General features: G+C 37.7%; 1 protein-coding gene across 5 annotated transcripts in view; it reads left to right on the top strand.

Moving 5' to 3' along the window:
• The window catches only part of LOC108750934 (SET and MYND domain-containing protein 4-like), a 44,001-nt gene that overhangs the window by 1,887 nt on the left and 24,307 nt on the right, over positions 1-17,807 (top strand). Inside the window, exons 2-3 of one of the 5 annotated variants that reach the window (XM_018490828.1) lie at positions 977-1,491; positions 2,442-2,586. In XM_018490828.1, coding sequence (XP_018346330.1) covers positions 1,116-1,491; positions 2,442-2,586 — 521 coding nt within the window. In that variant the 5' untranslated portion in view covers positions 977-1,115. Of the gene's footprint in view, positions 1-71; positions 1,492-2,441; positions 2,587-17,807 lie in introns of those variants that run through there. The other 4 variants (XM_018490819.1, XM_018490813.1, XM_018490834.1 and 1 more) reach the window with 4 other exon arrangements.

The following is a 17,807-nucleotide window of genomic DNA, read 5'->3' as shown; positions in this document are numbered from 1 at the left end:
CTCTCTCTCTCTCTCTCTCTCTCTCTCTCTCTCTCTCTCTTTTTCATAGCTGTTAACACATATCGGATCAACCAAAAGTTTTTCTCATGTCTAGATTCTTAGAGAATCTCTAGCAAGATGATCAATGTGAAGATGCTGAATTTTGTTAAAAGCATGAAACACCCTCACACTGACTATCTTGCCATTTCTGAACACGCGAAGTTCTAACCCTGTCATTTTCATCATTTTTAAATTCTTTCCATTTAAAATATGCTCGGCATCGTTGTATTAAACTTTTTGTCTTAAAATGTTACACAAAGAATCTGCCTTTAAAATATTTACTGTCAGTTTTAGGACAACCCGTACATTCTGGTAGTTACTTTCAGCAAATTACGTCGTCTGCTTTTCTTAATTCCAAGAGTTTGCAAAACGGAGTCGCGCGCGCATTCGATGGCAGATACGAAATGCCAAAACACGTAGCATCTGTAATATTCAAAAGGATCGGTCGAGAGGAACGATGGAACATCGAGAGTAACGAAGCGAGCTTCTAGTTGGTACATCGACAATTGCAGCGCATAAAGAAGTAGAGAAACAAAGAAAGAAATTGATTGTATTTCGGAGAAATTCATCTCTGACAAAAGTAGAAATATGCAAGGAAATTTAATCAAAATATAATTAGCTGGAAAATATTAAGAAAACTGGGATACCGAATAAAAGCGTAATAACTGAGAGGTAAATTAAGATAAAAATCTTAAAAGATAAATTCTCTTGCGCGTACAAAAAGGACGTCTGCAAAAAGACAGGTTAAAGAGGAGTAATAAGTTTTCAGAAGATATATACATATAACTGTATATATGTATTATATAAAACTTTATCTTAAAAATAAAATAGAGTAGAATGGAAGGAAAAAGGAGTCGACTTGTGTAAGCGATGCAATCGTAACAGACTAAGTGGGTACACTAATCTGCGATATAAAAACGGACGGGCTGTATTTCAGCCAGTCTAAAGACGAATTACACTCGCATACACGGGATCTCGTTAACGGAGCGCAGGAGAGGGTCGAGGAGAAGGAAGAACGCGGCGCACAAAGGACTTCCACGGGACGCGGCACGCCGTCCGTCCTTCCGTAAGCAAGAATGCAGGATCAGGATGAATTTTACAGGACCCTCTGCTCGTCGGAGACCCTACGCTCCGGCAAGAAGGGATTCTTCCACGATTTTAGTGGGCACGTGATGCAAACCGCGGGCGATACCTGGACGTCGAGGATATTCGGCCGGATCGATGGCAACGAGGGACGGGTTAGGGCGATCTTCACCGACGCGAAAGTAAAAGACGTCGTGACTGACACGCTCGCAAAGGTGAAGCTCCTTTTCAGAGACAAGGATGCCGAGATTTCCAAACGCAGGCGACTCGAAGGATACCAGCTCGCCGCCGTCGGCGAACACAACAAGGCCCTTTTGCTGTTCAGCCAGGCTGTCTTGCGCGCCCCTCAACCAGGTCACTACAAATGTGGTAGAAAATCCATTATCCGACCGAGATAAATTTATTTAAACTTATACACTGTTAGATATCAAAGGAATAAGAGTAATAACTCCCTAGAGTTAAAACAGTTAATAACAGTTTATTATCGTTATCTATATGTGTGTCAAAATGTTAAGTAATTCTGTGATTAGTTTCATAGTCCATATTAATAACGTCCATATTAACATGTACATTCATTACATAATAAGCTAAATTTAAGTTAAATTAATGAAACATTCGGTAAGCAATGGCGACCTATAGAAATAATTATTAACTCAAATTGAGTTTAATTTGACATTATGAATTTAATAATGTAAAATGTAAAATTTTTAGATACGGTTATTAAAATAGATCACTAGCCAACAATTGTTGAATTTAATTCTGTGCTAACAGAAAATAAATGCACTTAATATTGTTTCAATAATCAGGATGTGACGCTACGAATGTTTAATTAAATCATATATAATTATTATTTACCACAAATAATGTAATTGCTATTTATTTGATTTAATTATTAATTGCTAATTAATTTAGATATTAAAGCAATAATTTGTGCTTGGGGAATTAAAGGTTATTTGTTGATGTATCTACACGACATACGAGTTCCATCCGATTCTTTCTTGTATCAAATGAATATTTTAATACTTCTATGAATTCTAATGCGCGCGCGTGTAGATTTAAAATATGCATCGACAAGTCGATTGCATTTGCTCTGGCATCCCGCCAGATCCACATAACAAGTAGAATAAATACTTGAATCTTACTCACCGCGCACATTCTGGCAGCATACGTCAGTCGGTCGAAAAGCTCATGCTTTCATGTCTTCATTGACTTTGTGTCGATAAATTGTTCGCGTACGCGACGGTCGATCGATAAACGGGTCTCGAAGCCAAGTAGCGATATTTTTCTAAATCACACGATATTGACAATATCTGTTTCAGGTGGAAACAAGAACGTTGATCAGGGTCTTTCGTTGTCCCTGGCGCTGCTGGGAAGAGCTGAGATCTTTATAGCTCTCAAAGAGTACTATTTTGCGCTGGAGGATCTGCGACTGGCCGCCGAACATGATTTGCCGGATAAACTGATGTAAGCATTCCTCAATTTGCAGAATCTCTATATTTTAGAAATGAGAAAAGTCATTATACAAAAAGCGGACGTAAAAGTCCCGAACTATCATGAATGGAATCACAATAAAAAAAAAAGTAGTTGCAATTTCTATATAATTTAACTATAATTTATTATCATTATTTGAGACAACTAAATATTTTTTTGATAGAATTATAAATATAATTATTATTATAAATACTGTAGCAATAATAATTATAAAAATAGAGCTCCTATAATTATTTTACTCTGCAATTAAAAGATGTTTCTTATTTCTGCATTAGATTGCATTAAAACTCTCTCGCTTTCGCCGAACATCAAACATATCTATTTTACTTTTTCCAAAAGTGTAGTTCAGCTATAGAAAACACATATAATGACAAATACCAAACATTTTTCTCAATGAAAAGAATGATTTTTACTCAAGTATCTAAAAATCTAGCTAGATACACATCTAAAAATAATTGTATTGGACCATCAGAATAATTACGTAGGAATCTCAAGCACAATAAGTATTTATGAACAACGCTGCCAAAAGTTTTGACATTCTAGCAACTAGTTTGAGCGTCATATGTAATTATTTTGATGATATAACGAAATTATTTTCAGATCTGTATTTATATAATAGCTATAAATTTTTAAATATTACAGTAAAACTATCTCTTCCATGTACGATTGTAAAATCTATTCTAAATCGAGGAGAAAGAATTCAATTCCTAAATAATCGCGTATTCTAGAACAGTCCACGCATGAAGAGAAATTTGATTAGCTAGAGAGCAATTTTGGAAGCGCGATCTTGTCGAATTTTGCAAGTAAATATCAACACGAGGAAATCTGCAAATTTGCAGATTTTTGCGACACGCTCTTTGATGCCCATGTGCTTTCCAGCTCTGCTCTCTATGTACAATTTTCCCGAGTTACAGTTTCCCTAGACGCACATACGAATTTAATCGCGGGTGTATCTTTACTCCAGGATGTACATGCTCGTCCAGAACCACCGGAGGCTTCGAGCCCTATAATGTAGCGAGAGATGAGGTGGGATACGCGCGCGTGTACTTCCTAAAATATTCAGAAGGGATGGACACTTGCCGGGACGGACGGCGGCCACTACCGAACGAAACTAGACTCCGGTTTTAGCCTACCTTCTCTGTGGTACCGTCACTGGCTTCCCGCTAGGTTAACCTCGTGAAACTAGCCGTACGACTAGTGGCCTTTGAGTAGACGAACAATAAACATTTAATGCGGCGCTTTTGAGAGCGGCATTAACCCTCCGGTCGCCGACCGATGAGGCGGATTAAGCGCGAATGTGAGTCTTGAATTTTTAAATGCCATTAACTTTACGCGAAAAGTACGTTATTTAAAATCGAAAAGGAGATTTCGGTTGCGTGATAAAGAACTTTTCGTACCGTTCACTCGATTACGGGACGTTTCGCTCGATTACGGGAAGTTCATAAACTTCGGGAGATCAGGATGGGCACGCTGAGTCGCGCCAAGTGGATTCTAAAGTTATTGTCGTCGATGCGCATTTGTCCTCGATATTTCAAGCGCTGCTCTCGTGCTGCGAACACGAGTTTGCTAATGCGAGAAAATTGTCATAAACATAAACATGAGGCTTACATTATGGAACATTGCACTTTCGTTTTGCCAAAAAAAATCTCGAAATTTCTGGTGAAGAGAAAAAGAGAAGAGAGAACTTAACGAGTCGCGATCTATCATTTGCTTTGTGTAACAAACGCGGGCGATCTTCCAACTCATTGTTCTAATATTACTTTTCGAATCAAAAAGAATACGAAGTGGCTGATCGATCGTTTCGTATTAAGTGTTTGAGTCACCCTGTACGTGACACGCGCGATGCTGTGCTGATTAAACCGTCATATTATATAGCGGAGGAAAATATCGTAAAATCCCCGACGGCGATATAATAATGAAGGTAATTCGCTCGTCGATGGCGATCGACAGAATTAACAGTACATTTGCCATGATACGTGGTTATAAAAAGAATCTATTAGATTCTCAAAAAAAGGGATTTACTAGATGTACAGTTAGGAAGAATTTTATTTTTAATATTTTTCGAAGTCTCTGTATTAATTCTCGAACACACGCTCTGTTAATTAAAATCTAAAAATAGTAGAAAAAAATAACTTTAAATTAAAATCGCATGTCTCTGAAAGACAGCTTGAGATTCGTGTAAAAGTAGTTTTAGCAAGAGAAAGTTTCTCCAGACTGACAGTTCTGGAGAATATTATTAAATAAAAGATTCCGCGAGGTCTAAAAGATTTTCATTATCCAGGTATCTAAACCTTAAAATGCCTTAAAATGAGATTTTGAATGGCCCGTGTATTGTTCCTGGCATGATTATATTACAATCTGATGCTACCCGAATTTTCGAAAATTTCGTGTACAATCTCGCTTGCCTCGCTTTAACGATCCACATTCTCCGGTTTATCAGCGCAGACAGACGTAGTTATCATTGCATCAATCGCGAGTAGATAGACGCGAGTGAGCCGCGCTCATCGCCTGGTCGGTGGTCGGTGGACGTACTGCAAAATCGATAATATAAACACTGTGCAAGCCGCGGGCGAGCGGGCGTAGTAGCTGTTCTGTCAATTAAAATCGCAGCTGAATTAATGACGGATAAATGCGGACATGACGGATTACGCAAAATGGATTTTATCCGGCCCACGCCACCAGTTATCCCTCCCGCGCCGCAAACGGCGTCATATTCGGGGAGGACGACGATCCGGGGAAACGTTCTAATTATAATTGCTACAATTATCGATGAACGTCACGCGGAATTCTCAAACGAGGGTGGATCATTAGAAACTCGACGTGCGTAACGAGATTGCCGATGAATATTATCATTTTCAGCGACTATATATATATATATACGTGTTTTACGAGCGTTCTAAAAATTTTTATGAATAATATGTTGTATGTAGAGAAAATGTATTTTATGACGACAGAAATTATCAGAGTTTTCCCGCTGAGAAATCGCTGGATTTGGTTGTAAAACGAGCGCGCTCTCTCTCTCTCTCTCTCTCTCTCTCTCTCTCTCTCTCTCTCTCTCTCTCTTCCTCTCACTTTCTCTCCTGCGCGTGAAATACGCAGATTTTTGCGAGTGCTCTCGCAAACAAAACAAATGATATTTTGCAGAGGGAAAGGATGCCACGTTGCGAAATAATGTCCGCAGGATGACACTCGAGAAAACACGTTTGCTTTATCATGGAATAATAGTCAGCGTATTTTGCGCAAGTGTAATTGCGAGTGGGTGGGGGTATTTTGTGAGAACAAAAGCGGAGTGAGAAGCCAAGTTCCTTCCATGCTTCCGTATCAAATTCCATTTTATAGCCATTTTCGTGTCTTGCGTTTTTATCCGGACATCATAGTTAAGAACTGCGGCAAGGAAAGCTAAAGCGGAAAAGGGGAACTCCTCATGGACGGAATGCATCGTGCTGAATTTAAAACGAGCAAAGCGATACGTAAGACAATTTATCTTTCGCCGCCGAAGAAATACGAATGTAAGAATATATTCCTTGCCGAATAGGAACCTTTTTAAAACGATTCTTGATGAAAAAGAAAACGATTCTTATAAATATAATGCCAGTGTGACATTTATGTCATCTTTATTTTTATTGTAATTCAATTATACTAGGATGCAATTATAAGGTTAAAGCTTTTCGTCCATTTCTCGCGATAATATTCATCGAAGCGATATGACGCTCGTCCTGGAAAATCGGAAGTTCCAGGTTTAAATCCTGGTTGATTATATGAAAATGAATTTTAAGATTCTCATTAACATCTGATTATATTAATATTCTTATAAAAGATGCTTAGTAACATAAAAAAATAATTATTAAATTACTTGTTAATTTAATAAAGTGATGTTAGCATTCTGGTTCTGTTCATGGTATTTTTTCAAGACCGAAAATGATTTCGGCGCACAATATCAGCACAGAATCAGATACCCCCTATGTATATATAAATTCACACGAAATTCACAAGAAATATTTAAACATTAAGATCCTGCTTTGACCGAATATAGGAACTTTCACATTTAATTAGATAATGTTTGTTTCTGAACAGCATTGAATATTTAAGACTTATGCTTGTACTATTAAGAAACCATCATGATTGTTTAATATAGTTGTAAGCATGTCACTGTAAAGAGATATTGTTTATACCGTTGTACATTTTCATATTACTTTAATGTTGCAACCGACGGAATAGCATCGCCCTACTCTATTAAGACATCAAAATATCGAATAAGTGATAAATTTTAAGAGAACAGCTTAATGTGAGCAGTAACTTAACACGACCACCAACGGAGATAGGGGTCGTTGAAAGAACGTTGTCGCGAGTACTTGAAAAATATTCCCAGACCTCGTAATTCTGTTTTCCGACACTTAACGGTCGAGAAATGCGCCAGTCGGAATTCACACTCGGAGCCAGGGAGGATAGAGATCAGCCAGATACGAAATCGTGCCATCAACTGCAGGAGATAGAGCTTCCTCGTTGAGGTCGCGCGTACGAAATTAGATCGGACCCGATTTTCGCAGAGGCAATCCGCGACTGAATAAAACGTGGATTTCGGAATGGTCGGTCGCAATGAACCCGATTTTTTGCCTGGAATTCTGACCGGATCACCCTTCCGTTTTCGCTGCTAAGGAAAAAAGAGACGGATGTTGAACACAATCGGGATAGAAGAATACAGCTAGGCGAGAAAATCTCGTACGTTCGCCCGTCAGTTCGGCGAGAAGGATTGCTCCTCGAGCCGGTCTGCACGTTCCTGTAGCAACGGCTTTGATCCAGATTGCGGCAGCTTTCGGGGGATAAGCAACGTAGGGCAACGCGACGTGACGCGATGCGATTATCGGGATAAACATGCATACGGGAAAACCTGGAGCAATGTTTCGTATAATGTACGAGCGAATGTAAATTTCGTTCGCAGCATCAAACGTGACGTAATTTATTATCACGTTATTTATTTATACAATATTTAAGTTTGAAATATGCTTTACGTATTTTCTCAGAAAATGAAATCTAATTTTTTTTGTATTCACATCGAGTTTTTCGATGTAGGAGTAAATTAGAAAGAAGAACTTATTTGCATATCAAGATGTAGGATAATTGTCCCTATTAATGTGTCTTTTAGCCAATTTGCTTATTACTGAATTAATTATTAAATATTGTAGCTTAATTTTATCTGTTTGCAATCAATATCGGTTTTTCAACTACTTCTTTTTCTTATAATATTTCTTTAATTTAAAAAAATTTTAATATTTTATAATGCTTTTGACAAAAATAGAAAACATGTTTTTGTCCCTATTAGTGAATCCTCTAAGCAGCGATAGCCCTATTAATGTGCCCCCAATTTGTGTGTCTATCCATATTTGACTCATTTTAACATATATGTTAGTTACTAAAACAGGTAATAAATTTAAGCTAATTGTTTTGTGTAAATGTTAATATTACATAAATCATTATTTTAATTATATTTATTTCAAAGTACACTCATAACACAACGTTCTCAGCACCAATACAGGGCACATTAATAGGGACAAGTTTTAAATCTTGTGGTACGTATTATTGGATTCACATATTCATAAATTCCTCATATCTTTCGAAAAATATTTAAAATACTTTAATACTTAAAAAATAAAATATTATCTTTGATATCGTGTGTATGCATTAATAATTTAACTTAAAAAAAAAATATTTTTATTTATTTATTGTATTAGTTTTCTTTTTGACTTATCGAAATACAAAAGCACACTAATAAGGACAGGCACAGTAATTGGGACAGTTACCCTATATTTTGATAGCGAGAATTCCGTAAGTAATCATATTTATGCAAAAATTAATGCATCTCATGTTCATGATGTTTTGCAAAACAATAATTATCGGTATGTAATAGTCCTAGCCAAGAAAATGTTTTATTTTGATTTTTTATATATTATATAAATTAAAAGTGCTCCGCTTTTATTATTCCTTTAACAGACAAAACAGGTTGAAAGCTTTGATCGTAGACAATGCAGAAGAGAAATTTAATTATCGAAATAAAAAAATAGCGAGCGGAAGAGAAACTGGAGGAACCCTTTCATGCTCGAAATGACGAAAAGATTCTCTCTTATCATCGTTACGAGGATACAATTTATTAAGCAGGCAGTTAAAGCGTAAAAACGCATTTTAGATTTATCGTTTGAAAATTTTACGAAATAAAATAACGTGTTACACGTTGTTATGGTTGTATCGTACGGCGCACAGTATCTGAGGTAGTCGTGTTGAATTAATGCAACGAGGGTAGCACTCGGTTCTGCCGTTCGACCCTTAACCCCTGGGTAACCTTTAATCCCGCCGCAAAAGCTTTAAATCCGTAGGATGTCTCGAAACTTGCGAATCGCAATCTGTGTCGGAGAGATCGGTCGACAATGGCGATCTTTATCTATCTGGGGAATAAGCTTCACAATCGAGAACAAGGCGTTAAATCATCTTTTACATATTCGCTTGTATATTCTGTTGAATATTAGACGCGATAGTGTTACAGATATTTTGTACAATTATTGTAATAAAAAAATGTCTAAATATCTAATGCCCGTTCCTACTTCAGATTAACTTCAATTTTTTGGTTTAACTTACTCTTCATTCTTTTTCTAATTCTTAGAACTAGAAAAAGATAAGAAATTAAATATCAGACTACGCATTGAAGATTGAGATTGAAGATTGAAAGAATGAAATTTGACCAGTCAATATCAAAGGAACTAAAATTTCTTTTTCCTTATTAGTCAAATTTCAATCTTCAATCTTCAATCTCAATCTTCAATGCGTAGTTTGATTCCAGCTTTAGTTGAATCAAGATTGAAATTAAACTACATTAATAGAAACGAGTATATAAAGACTTATACTAATAGTAGAAGTTGTTGCTTAGATATTCGCGAGGTAATCTAGATAGATTAATTAGATTAATTACTTGGAGCAATTTGTTTAGGACAATTGTTACCAATTAAGTACGATTTGTCATCTGTGAAAAAAGAAAGTGTGATATCTTACAGATATTAGCTAAAGATGTAACGTTATATCAGAAAACTCACACGTTAGACTGAAAGCATCAGAGAGTAAACGACCACGGAAAATCGATTATCCGCCGGACGCTGCAAAACATTTCCCAAGGCCTGGCCCGGCAAGAAGATCCCTGCGACAAGTAAGATGACGTGTCGCGGTATCACATTTTCTGGCAAAAAGCGGAAAGTCTATGGGTGTCAGCGTAATCCCGCAGGAGTGGATTAGACGTCGATCCGAGCATAGGGAAAGATAGGAAGAGAGAGAGAGAGAGAGAGAGAGAGAGAGAGAGAGAGAGAGGAAAAGAGAGGGAGATGGAGACAGAGACCGAGAATACCTTTGGCCAGGCTAATTAATGAAGTAATCGACGTAACCCCGTCTTGGCTTCTCGATTCTGCTTAGTCACGGCTGTAAAGTGGTCTTGTTCCGACGTCGCCTACGCGGTTAGACTATCGTCTAGCGCCCTTGCCGCATCTCAATGATTCGGCATTATGCCGTCCGTTGATCAGACAGTAGTCCGCAATTAACAAGTTCGTGGCGACGTTGGTTCGATTTGCGTCTGGTACATATATAGGGCGCCATAGAAACGTAATAATAAAGATAATAACATATATGGAAAGATCGGTTTGGCCGTGAAGTGTCTAAAAATTTAACTAGATGTAGATCTGAAAATAATTTTATTGAATCGTCAAAATAATTATATAGAATGCTTAAGCATTGATGACAACGTTAGAAAAAGTTTTAACGGTCTAGCAATCAGTTTGAGCGTCCTACATACAGGGTTGTCTGTATGTAGGACGCTCACGAAACTGGAAATCAGGGAATTATCAGAGAAATTGAAAACGATCAAGGACATCAGGAAAAAAATTAAGAAAATTTTTAAAATTTATAAAATTTTCTGGAAAACTAAAATTCTTGCCTTTGAAGAAGTTTAATATAAGTACTTACACACATATGCAGTTTTAGAATATACTATATCAACTTAACAATTAAAAATGCAAACAGTATCAGCAACATTAATAGTAATTTATATTGCTATGTTAAATTTGAATAAAAAAAAAATTAAATTTCTAAATCAGTACGAAAATGCAAATAATTTCAAAATATTATTGAAAGTCAAGAAAAACAGTGAAATTTTGTCTGGAAAACGAGGGAAGAAACGAATTTTAAAGTAACAATCCTGTACATAATTAGTTTGATTGTCTAAACAATGTTATTATGAAATCTGTGTCAAGCTAATTTTTTTGATACTTAGCAAAATTATTTTTTCCATCTGAACACATAATGTATTTCTAGCTTTAGGTTTGCATTAAAATAAGAATAGAAAGAGAAAAGGGAGAAAAGAGAAGAATTACAGAAAAATCTTTATTCTTTGGGAGGAAAAAGTGCAAAATTTTTCTATCCCGTTTAATTTATACGAGTTACAGTGTATTAAAATTTTAAGTCCATTTCATGAATTTCTTCTCGCGCAGCATATGACACCCCCGTGTACGCGAGAGCGCGTCGAGCGATATTCCACGCGAGGCTATTCCTCGTTATCGCGCCCATTGTTACGGCATTAGCATTGTTATATAATTGTTATGGAGGAGGGATTATATTCCCGCAGCGTAACGTGTATCGCGCGGTGGATACGCGCGTCGGGCTTCGACGCGCGATATAACAAAATGGGGATCGGTTGGCCGATATATCATCCGAGTAACGAAGAATAATTGGATACGCCGTAATTAATGGCGCGCGCCCGCCTGCATTTCGAAGATCTTCGTGCCACATCGGCACGTTGCGTTCGCAAAGAGCGGGAGAAAATCCGGGGAAGCTGTAGCTCCCCGGCTGTTTGTCGGCTGTAGCCGGACCGCAGAGAAAATAGCTGCCGGATCGACTATATTTCTGTCCGAGCGTAACGCTGGAAAGAGAAACGTCGCGCTCGTACAAACGCTACCTGCCCTAGGCTGGATTATTTTTGCGGGCTGCGTTTCGACATCGATACCGGAGGGGTGGAAAAGGGTAGCATCGAGCGATTCGACGCAAATAATTTTCTCTGAGGGTCCTCTCAAAGAGCGATTTGTACCGATTCAGCGGGTATACAGGGTGTCCCGGAAAAACTGGTACGATCAGACGATACATCTTCGAAATGTCGAAGAAAAAGTAATAACGAAAAAATTCGATGCCTTTAACCAATTTTTGTGAAGTGTTTAAAAGTTTGTGATTTAATAAAACATTCGATCTTCCTTTACTGAAATAATTTATACAATATTATTTTAAAAGATTTTCAATTTTTACTCTTTCGCTGTTTTAGCTTTCTGGGATGTCGACCAATTAGATTTCTCGTTACCTTCATTTACAGCCGATCCAACACTAGAGATTGTAGTTTCAAACATTTTCGACCGTTTTTAGACAATTTTAGACTGTTATTTTTGGCTCGTCAGTATTTTATTTAGAAATCTAGGATAAACAAGAAATAACTGTATACTTCAAGAGAGCATTGGACTTTAACATATATAAATTAACAATTAATATTGAAACTTGCATTTCCATTGCAATGTATCCGATTCCCATCTTATCTTGTATATACATGGAGGATGAATACGTTTTGCGTTATCAGATTAATAATCATAATCAGACATCCACATGAAACGCGTAATGTACGCGATGAATGTCCCTTCCAACTCTGCAATTACAATGTCGGTCCTGTATGCATTACCCGTGTACGTAGGGTAATTTCAGAAAGATGGTTCAGAGTCTCTCCCCAACTCCCGTGACACGACTAGCGTATCTCACTTATCTAAATGAACGTATACATGACAGCCGGTTCTTTCACGGAGACGCGGCGCCTCTTATAAAAATATTTTATTCCGCAATTTTGTCTCATATTTTTTTCATGAGAGATCATTTCCCTCGCATTTGTACTTTGCGTTTGTACAATTCTCGTCATGCACTTATCGTGCAAATGAAGATATTTTTGGAAATATAGAATTTGTATTTTGCTGAATAACCATTTAATAGCTCAGATTATTCAAATAAGTCGACCGATTTTAACGGATATCTCGATTAATTGATTCTTATCCGATTTTTATAGAATTCTTATACATATAATATAAGAACGTATATAATCAACTTATAAAAGCTAATCAAGACAATAAGAAATCTAATTATTTGATCCTAAAAAGCTATAAAGTTGATTAAAGAGTAAGAATTAATTAAATATTTTAACAGTATTGTATAATTTTTTCTGCAATAGATTGAATATTTTATTAAATATGTCCATACATATGTAAACGTATAATAGGCATTAAAAAATAAATTTAATTCAAGTTGATAGCATCTATTAATTATTTGAGTACTGGCTACAAGAAACGGAATATAAAAAACGGCTTCCATTTCCAGTGACATTTAATTTTACGATAAGAGGAAACGGCGGCTTTATCGGCCGTCGCAATTAATCTTGCGAAAATACTGTGCCCTTTAGAGTGATGTCTGATGTTGCGACATCGCCACGGCGCATTAAAATTCAAAGTTCCGCCGTTATTTGTAGACAGCGAGCGTTGCTAACATCCCGTGCATACCCGAAGAACGAGCGACAACACAAAACCACTTTGCCAACTCTGAGAATTTTTACGAGAGTTTCCGTTAATATTCAATATTGGCGTGGCTCTCGAGAAACACTTCGTAAATCCGCTAATGACGAAACTCGTAGAGAAGGGGCCAATCGAGAGTTCAAACTTGCATGGTCGTCGGTCACTCGGCTTTAATTAGACGAATTCTCATCTTTACACTCTCATGAACGATTTTTTTAATGAAAATTTTCCCCTCGCTTTCTACAACATTTTGCAATTTGTTACATTTGCTATTCCCTTTTTTTCTTTCGAAAACCACAACGAAACTAATCTCAAACACAATCGACACGCGAGCTATCGAGAGCTCTTTTCAGAGCGTAAAATAACGCCTACGTAAAAAAATCGTTAGCCTTAAGGCTTTCTTACTCGCAATTAGAGTTTAAATGACCACAGAACCACAGGATACATACATACTACATACGTATACGTACATATACATATGTATATAATGTAATACCACAGCAATCCGGTCTTGTGGACAAAGTGTACCGTTTAAACGGACTACCACAGCACCCGGCCACGCTTACCGCGAGCCACGGTAAGAAATTTAATATCCGCGTGCAGAAGGATTATTTAAAGTGCCCGCTGGCTATACTATCGGTAAAAAGTTTTTGAAGTAAACCATACTTTTCCCGTGTTTCCTTGACGTCGGCCAGGATTGCTCATCTCGCTCGCCGCACAGCAGAGCGCTCTTTCCTTCCGTTCTTGTTCCGTCGACAAGTCTCTCAAGAATAACGTCGAAGTTATGTACGGAATTATTTGCGAAATTTATTAATTATTTATCAATCTTTTGCCAGCGAAACGAAACCACTTTTACGCGCGGATACACGAACGCGAAAGAAAAGAACTAAATAAATTACATGATGAATATTACAAATGGAAACTGACAAATGTATATGAATGAAGTAACTTAAAAATATATTTTTTTTTTTAATTTATTGCGTGTTATGTCACATGAAAAAGGTCGATGTTTATAGTTGGGTCGAGACGTTAAGCGAAATCAAATACATCACGTGAGATTATGCGGGATTGTCTCTCGCTTGCCGTTGTCTTGAGAATATCATTACGTCTACGATGATGAAGCCATTACGGCGAAGCAAGTACACGTCGGCAGTATTTTTCTATCGACGCGAAGCGTCTTTGGAGGCATCGACGAGCTGGGCGCCGCCGCGCCGAGAAGATGATGAGTTCCAATCGATTGCCACTTGTCATTCGCATATTCGTAGCTGTTCCACTCATCCGCCAAACAAAGCGCGTGCCTAAAGTGTGTACGTGTAGAGGCCGGCCGATGCAAAAAAAAGAGGGGTAAAGAGTGGAGGGAATCAATAAAAGCATTTACTCTACCTTCAAAAGAATGGATGGAAGAAAGAGAGGAAGATAGAGAGTGGAGGTGGGTGGAGATAATGAACAAGAAGAGCTGAAGAGAGAGAGAGAGAGAGAGAGAGAGAGAGAGAGAGAGAGAGAGAGAGAAACGAGAAAAAGAGAGAAGCCGAACACTCTCTGACACGGGGTTGCAGGGAAAGAGGGAACAAGAGAGCGCACGCGCCGGCCCAGTTTGATTTCGCCGGATGGGTTCGCAATAACAGTGCAAATTATTATTCCGCTCTCATCCATATCGATCGATATGTCGCTCCAGATCTATATATTGCGTGGCTATGATCTGGAAACCGACACCACCGACCTTCCCCTACCGAGTAACCTGCGGAATTAACCCAGGCAAAGCAAGACGGGACGGGGAAGTGGGAGACGATGAAGAGGCCGAAGAGAGAGAAAGAGATTGAAAGAAGGAGAAAGAGAGAAAGGGAGGGAAGAAGAGGAAGAGAGAAAGAGGGAAAGGGGGGGAAAAAGAGGGAAAATCGCAAAGAGAGTGTTCATGGAGCAGAAAAATATCGACAGATCGCACACACATGCATACATACGTGCGCGCACACGACGTCGCTTTTAATAACCGATAATATTTAACGTGGGCCGAATTCAATTTGTAGGAAAAACAGAGGTACGCTGTTTCCTCCATCGAGGGATTCGATCGTTGACGATCGATTTTGCGGTGGCCCTTTCTCTCGTAGCCTCGACGTAGAAAAATTCTCTCTTACCTCTTTTCGCTGAAATAGGTACGTCGAAATATCGGCGTATTACTTCACCGTGCGCTGAAACGAGCCCAAGGAGAAGATCGGGATTCGGGATGCGCTCCTAGCCATTTCGATGATTTTTCGTAAGGAGAATCGTAGCTCGAGAGCACACGAGGCAGAGCGTTTTAGACATACTTGAAAATCCAGAGGTTTTTAAGAAATGAAATCAGGTTTCCGGTGTGCGCAAATAAATGGCGATATCTCATTTTAGGTACAATTTTATTCTAATTAAATTCTACAGAGCCACATAGAGAGGGAGAGAGAAATACGTGATAATGTTGAAATGATATCCTAGTTGTGCGACATTCTGTTCATAATTATTACCTAAAAATGATAGCCTTAGAATTCCACGCATCATAACAATGGGAAATCCGCACGGGTGGATAAATGATATCACGTTGCGTTGTGTATCAAAGGTAACGTGCGAATTTATACCGATACACTGATGCAGTACAGGGGTGAGTGACGCCCGTTCGAAGCGCTCGAAGCCAGAAAAATATTGAAAAATTGACGGGCGCACGCTGCTACACGCGCGCGAGCTCTGTAGTGTTTAATAATGGATAATATTTGATACCAGATCCGCCCGAGGGCAGGCACTCCCCCTCCGTGCCCATTCGTCAGTGCGATCCGATATCAACTCGTTTCACAAAACAGTTTTACAACAAAAATTCAAAATAATAGAATAACCCTTTTAGGATCGGTTAAATCGCCTCTCTTACCAAACTTTTCCCGTCGATATATTTTCACTTGCACGCGTGTTTATCACACATGTATCATCTCGTCTTATTATTATATATATATATATTCGCGTTTCTTATTTAATACTTTGAGGACTGGTGCTTTAAAATAAAGTGACTTATGGAAGATGTTGCTTTCTAAAAGTTTTCGGAGTCACTGAATTCAATTCTGGAATCTCAGAATTTTAAAATTAAAATTAAAAAAATAATCTGATTACCATGAGACTCGATGTTAGAAGATTCCTGGTCTGAATTAAAATATAGCTTAAAAATATCAAATTTCAAAAGGATAGTAATCTCTATAAAGGAGAATCTAGTCACAAGGTTTATAATCACTGATTACGATTATTAATCAGAGTTTGAAAGTCAAGTTTAGAAATCGCAGTACTAACTGTTTACGTATTTATTATCGATGAGCTTCAAATAAAACGAAACTGGATACTTGATGTTACTTCGTAATTAAAAAACTCTCTAAAACCGAGTTTTATGATCAATTATTTTTAAAAATTCTATTCGCCGTATTTTATTTATCACTTTGAATTTTTTATTTTTGATCTCAGATTCGAATAAAACATTATAAAATTATCCCATAGGCGAAGTTTCATAAAAATTGAACGAACAGTTTATAAAATGAAAGGAGATGATCCCAAACGGGGTCACCGGTCCACAAAGGGTTAAAAGTTAATGTATGCGTAAAGAGTTAAAAATTAATGTATGTATAAAATGTAAATCTTGTAAAAGAGAACCTTTTTTGTATGAACGAGAGATAGATTTAGAACAGAGACAGAGAAAAAAGAAACAGATATCTTCTAATGGGGACAAGAAGTAGAGCAGTATAATGGATTTCCAATAGTAAAATTGACAGCTTGACCGGTTTTAAATTTTGCGTGTAACAAGCGAATGTCACACGAATATTTACTCTTTAATGATATTATAATAATTTTATTGAGAATTACGTTGTCTGATTTACGTAACAGCTTTGATTACTACATATTCGACTTTATTATTGTCAGCATTTCCCTCTGATATTTTCGTGAACTTCCTAAATCAAATTATCGCGAAATAACGATTTCGCTAATTATCGGTAATGTCAGGTCTTAATTGGACGATCATCATTGGCGTATTTTGCACCGGCTGTTATGATAGAAGTATTTATTGCAGCACCGGACGTGCTGTCCGCAGTGAAAGAGTCCGCGGCGCAAAAGCGGGATAATTCTCCGGGCATCGAGATAATAAATTACCCTCGGACACCGAGAGTAGCATACACGATCGTATACCGTTCCCTTTTATCGAAATGAATATTGTAATTTCCAACCGACTTTCTCTCTACCACGCCGACTCCTCCTTTTTTTCCACCTCCTCCTTTTGTTTCTGTTGCAAAACCACGCTTGTGCGCTCATGATTTATGCCGTTGCTTCCTTCGGCTTGCGAGAAATTTACGTACACGTAGCAGAGAAGTTGCAGTTTCGCGGACCGTAGGGACAAGGGAATGCACGTGGCTTTCCCCCTAACAATAATTTTCGTCCGTCAAAACTCTCGTACTTAACTATCCAACAAAATAATTTCTCGCGCTTGATACAATCGCTTTTTCCCAATTTTTTCGCCCGCTCAAAAATTCAGTGTTTAGCAAAGTTGCTTGATTAAAAATTAAAAATAAAATTTCCTATCCC

Source organism: Trachymyrmex septentrionalis, unplaced genomic scaffold (assembly GCF_001594115.1).
Source record: "Trachymyrmex septentrionalis isolate Tsep2-gDNA-1 unplaced genomic scaffold, Tsep1.0 scaffold11, whole genome shotgun sequence".
NCBI lineage: Eukaryota > Metazoa > Arthropoda > Insecta > Hymenoptera > Formicidae > Trachymyrmex > Trachymyrmex septentrionalis.
The sequence above is the reverse complement of the archived record's forward strand: the minus strand, read 5'-3'. Positions and strand labels throughout refer to the sequence as shown.